Source organism: Electrophorus electricus, chromosome 20 (assembly GCF_013358815.1).
Source record: "Electrophorus electricus isolate fEleEle1 chromosome 20, fEleEle1.pri, whole genome shotgun sequence".
In the NCBI taxonomy this organism is placed as follows: domain Eukaryota; kingdom Metazoa; phylum Chordata; class Actinopteri; order Gymnotiformes; family Gymnotidae; genus Electrophorus; species Electrophorus electricus.
In genome coordinates this window covers 212,501-217,500 of record NC_049554.1, presented here as the reverse complement: position 1 = coordinate 217,500, position 5,000 = coordinate 212,501, and the positions used below count along the sequence as shown (strand labels likewise).

Here is a 5,000-nt window from a genome sequence, read left to right as displayed (position 1 = left end):
GAATGAAAGTATATATAGTGTATATACACTATGTCCTCAGAGGACGTAAATCAACCCTAGAAAAATCTGGAGGAATATACAGGATTCGATAGGAATGTATAAAACAGTGTAAGAGGCAATCTGGCATGTGTAAAGGATACTTCCACTCCACGATACTGATGCACGCTTTACGGAAAGGGTTCTTCAGCGTGAGGAAGAGGAGTGAGCGAGCAGGTCGAGGGTTCCCACCAGTGGCCTGAAGTTTCTTAAGCTTTTCTCTCTGCTTCCTCTTCAGTGTCTCCTCATCCATGATGTAAGAGGTTATGGGAGCCTCAGTCTCCATCTCTCCACTGCTAGCAGGCACAAGCACTAAACCAGCTAGAACACCCTCAATCACCTGGAACTTCTCCCAGCACAACTGCTCCACTCTGCTCCTGCCTGAACTTCACTCTCCCTCCCTCGCTATCCCCTCCACAGCACTTCAGACCAGTCAAACTAAACTGGTCTGAACCAGCCTATATTCTCTCTCTCTCTCTCTCCCTCCCTCCTGCCTTTGGTGTTGGACAGTAGAACAGCTGCCTTGCTGAGAGAACAAATATAGATATACAATGCATGTCACTCAGTATTAGGGGAGAAGCAGAAGGGTTTTCTGGTGTGTGGGTATGTTTGCATGTTTGTGTGTTGGCCAGAGGAGAATCAAAATGAAGAATGTCTTTACTGAACTGTTTGTTTACTTTGGTCCATTATAATTCTATAGGCTTCATATATCATTAAACCAATACATTGATAGATTACTGAGGTAATGAGCTATGCTGTCACTTTGCTGCTGAATTTCATCATTGATTCTGGTTGGCTCATTGTTGTCTGAAGTCCTACTGGTTGTGAAGGCATCTTGTCAGTGAACTGGCCTGTTGTGTAGGAAACTCCGCACCTACTAACACCATGCACAAAACTGGACACTTTGTACTTTGTCTTAAAGTGAACCTCCTGAAACATATTTGTTTGTTGTTTATTTAGTGTTTAGAAAGGTTTTTATTTGATGTTTATTCAGTGTTCTGAAAGGTGTTTATTTGATGTTTATTTGGTGTTCTAAAGTGCTTTGAATGTTTAGTTGATAGTTCTATCATGTTTTATAATTTCCTAATCTGCTGGTGTTGGGCTGCTGATATGTAAATACAAATCCAAAAGAGATCATCTTTTTCCACAAGAGAAAAAATCTTTTTTATGTAACATTATCAAGAGCATAACAGTCAGAAAAGGTTCAGCCGACCTTCAAAGTCTTACTGCTTTAACTGGTGCTAAGGCTGCTGATCTGATGCCTGAGCCCTTCATGTTAGAGCTAGAAGTGAAGAACTTATAGTCCAGTGTCACATGTGTCACTTAGCAGTTCGTGGTTAATTGATTTATTTGCCATTAAAATTCAGTGAATATACTTATGCCCTCATCCAGTCCCTCTTCCTTTGATACATGATGGCCTTTAAATGTCATATGATACCACCCTAGCTTCCAGAGGAGCCCCAAGACGCCTCGATGTGGAGCGTGGGAGATGAGGTTCCAGAAAGAGAGGATGGAGACAACTCTTCATTGTGAGCTGCTGTGTAGTCTGTGTCCTGTAATCCCTCACACTCCCGTTCCCCCTCGGACACGCGTCCCTCTACCAGCAGCTGCAGGTATTTTATATAGCGGATTGCAGCACGCAGTGTTTCCACTTTGCTCATTCGCTTTTCCGTGGTGCCACCGGGCAGATGGTCCCGCAGCTTCGCATAGCCTTGGTTCACACACTTCACGCGCTGGCGTTCCCTCTCATTTCGTTTCTGAATGAAAGCCGGCTCGAAGGGACACTCGTAAACACCAAATCGGCCATGGAAAGGCCCTAGGTAGGGGAGGAGGGACGGAGCGCTCCGATACGAGCTATCGTAAAACCCAGGTTCCACTCTCCCCGGGTAGAGGAGCAGCGGAAGTGAGTGACTGAGATGCTCAGGGTGCAGCTGTGCATGGATGCGGCTTTCTTTATGGCCACCAGAGGGAGACACAGCATAGTGAACGTTGCTTTTCCGGAGGTTGCAGTACCGTCCGGTGAAGGGGTAGGAGAAGGTAGCGTCCATGGTGTGGAGTTAAGGTGGAAACACTTCCGAATATGAAGTCTGTGGAATGAATCAGGCTGTGCAATTGCACAGAGTGAATCCAGAACAGGTCAACAACGCCACAAAATCAGCCAATCAAACGCTTTCATGTCCTCTTCCAAACGCTGCGAGAAAAACAGACAGGTTCTCAGAGGCTTGTTTAACACGGGGTTAAGCTTTATAACCTGAAACTATTTATGAACATTTGAATGAAACATTTCGTTAAGAGTAACAATCGTTTTTCCTCTGTAGATGGAAAGCCGTTCAGCATTGGCCACTGAACTTTTATATTGAGTTTAAATGGCAAACCAGCGGGTGTCATGTTTTACATTTAGTCGCTGTAAAGGATTCCGTTGTAAAATTGGCACTAAACAATAAGAATGTGACAAAACGACAGAAGAATTGGTTTTACACCCGAATAGTCCTAATTATATGTATGTATTATCAAATGGCACGACGTTTTAAACGTTCTGACTAGGTAAGTGATTCTTAAAATCACAATATTGTAATGCGGTTTTGTAGAGAGCGTTGAGATTTAAAAATGGAAGTAAATAACGTGATTTCGCCCAATAATCTCTCTCTCTCTCTCTCTCTCTCTCTCTCTCTCTCTCTCTCTCTCTCTCTCTCTCTCTCTCTCTCTCTCTCTCTCTCTCTCTCTCTCTCTCAAAGATGACAAGGAGGACAGGTGTGGAATTCCCCTTCTGGCTTCCCTAAACACATCACAACGGCCACTGCCAGAAAACACGCTTGTAAGGCATTCTGAAGCGATTCACAGTCACATGTACATGATTCAACATTAGTCCTTAAATATTAAAACTTAACCAATAAGCTATGTAAGAATGTATGGCATTCCGAGGAACCGACAAAATCAGGCATTTTTAGGCAGTTCTCAACCCTAGGATCACCATAATAGTCTACTGACTGAATGAATGAGTTCACTGTGACTGATTATTGTGACTGATCTATCTATCTATCCATATATATATATATATATATATATATATATATATATATATATATATATATATATATATGTGTGTGTGTGTGTGTGTGTGTGTGTGTGTGTGTGTGTGTGTGTGTGTGTGTGTGTGTGTGTGTGGACTGAGCTTGGCGTTCTGGACCTGGACTGGGATTGAAATCTACTGAAATACTTCAGAAGCTTCAAGACTTTTCTCTTTACTCAATGCCAGAATCATATGAATGAGAGCTACATTATTATTTCAACACACAGAATGAAATACCTAAGTTAGCAATAATGATCAGAGACTAGGCTTCTGGGAAAGAGTTGATTATGCACTGGATATGTAGGAGAAAGGATGTCATGTTTGCTAATATTTGTGAATAATTTATAATTACTTTCCAGCAATAATATACACAAATATCCAAAAAGTGAATATTTATGTCATGCACTGTGGATTTGGAGTAATCTATACTAATCTAGAGAGGATAGGGAAGCACCCATTTCACATTGATAAGATCCAGACAACAGGATACATTTCAGGACACCATTTGGGACAGTGAGACCAGAGGCTAACACAAATATAAGGAGAACTGGACAGTCAACTCAATAGTACTCAGCAGTACTGTACTGAAACAGTACAGTACTGAAACAGTACTGTGCTGTTACACATTATTACATAAACACAATTACCTGATCTATAGGATATAGAAGTGTGTTAAATTAGAGCTGTATGTCTGATGTGTGTTGTGATTGGGAATGGGGGATACTGCCACATACCTGCCTGCCCCGGAGTAGAATATACTGCTGGAATCCATGGAGAGGTGTTGAAGGGTCACAGGAAATCCAGTCAAAACCACAGCCTCTTCACTTGTGTGATTCACACACACCTGAGTGATGTTCAACTGCTGCAGGTGAGCTGAACATCTCCTCTTTACTACTTCAGGCAGCCCCACCCCAAACAGGGGTGTGTACTGTTCAGAGGAATGTGTGTGTGTTTGTGTGTGTATGTGTGTGTGTGTGTGTGTGTGTGTGTGTGTGTGTGTGTGTGTGTGTGTGTGTGTGTGTGTGTATGTGTGTGTGTGTGTGTATGCTTACAGTACTTGTAAATTTCAAAGGAGAAATGAACCACAGGAAGTAAAGGGTGATGGATAGTGTGTTTTGGGTTCAGAGGGTGGAATTACAGCTCAGTGTTGACTGGCTGAAATGAGGCAGCAGCAAACACTCATTAGATGCTGTAAGGGCTGCTCTCCACACCCACACTAATGCCAAACTATACTACAACACACATAATACACCCTCAATAACTCCATACTATACAACAGCTTACATCATACACCAGTGCCACAATATTTTATAGCACATTCTTCATCCACACTAATGATATACTGTACTGGAGCTGACATACTGCACCCATACTAAAGCAACACTATACTATATCATGCATACTACACCCACACCCATGCAATACTGCAGCACACATACTATATCCTTACTAACATCATACTATTCTACAGCACACACACTACACCACACTAGAGTTACTACAGCAAACAGAATATAGCCATACTATACTACACCACGCTCATACTAAAGCCATACACCGCTAGAGTATACAACATTTAGTCATAATATAAATAAAATGTAAACTAAAATTAAATACTCTAGAAAACAATAAAGTCATACTATACTTCAATACATATACTACATTTAATCTAAAGTCATATTATTACAATGATATTATGATAGCATAATTAAACTAGACATACTACATTTGTAATACACCCATACTAGAGCTGAGATGGACAAAACAAACATTTTACACTCCTGACTTCTGCCAAAGTGTATACAGACATTCACACATACACACACTGAAATAATGAGTAATGACTGTATAGATATCAAATCAAATGTCCATATATGATTTTAACTTTTTGTTT

The 5,000-nt window shown here is 41.2% G+C and overlaps 2 protein-coding genes across 4 annotated transcripts in view; both read right to left on the bottom strand.

Moving 5' to 3' along the window:
- cacna1sa (calcium channel, voltage-dependent, L type, alpha 1S subunit, a) overlaps window positions 1–452 on the bottom strand; it is a 25,163-nt gene extending 24,711 nt beyond the window's left edge. For all 3 annotated transcript variants that reach the window (XM_027025432.2, XM_027025433.2, XM_027025435.2), the window contains exon 1: window positions 141–452. In XM_027025432.2, coding sequence (XP_026881233.2) covers window positions 141–322 — 182 coding nt within the window. In that variant the 5' untranslated portion in view covers window positions 323–452. The remainder of the gene's footprint in view (window positions 1–140) is intronic.
- Window positions 453–1,289: 837 nt separating this feature from the next.
- On the bottom strand, window positions 1,290–2,084 carry LOC113586954 (achaete-scute homolog 5-like). The gene has a single exon (XM_027025390.2). The coding sequence runs from the start codon at window positions 2,082–2,084 to the stop codon at window positions 1,479–1,481; it is 606 nt and encodes a 201-aa protein (XP_026881191.2). The 3' UTR covers window positions 1,290–1,478.
- Between the last annotated feature and the right edge of the window lie 2,916 nt (window positions 2,085–5,000).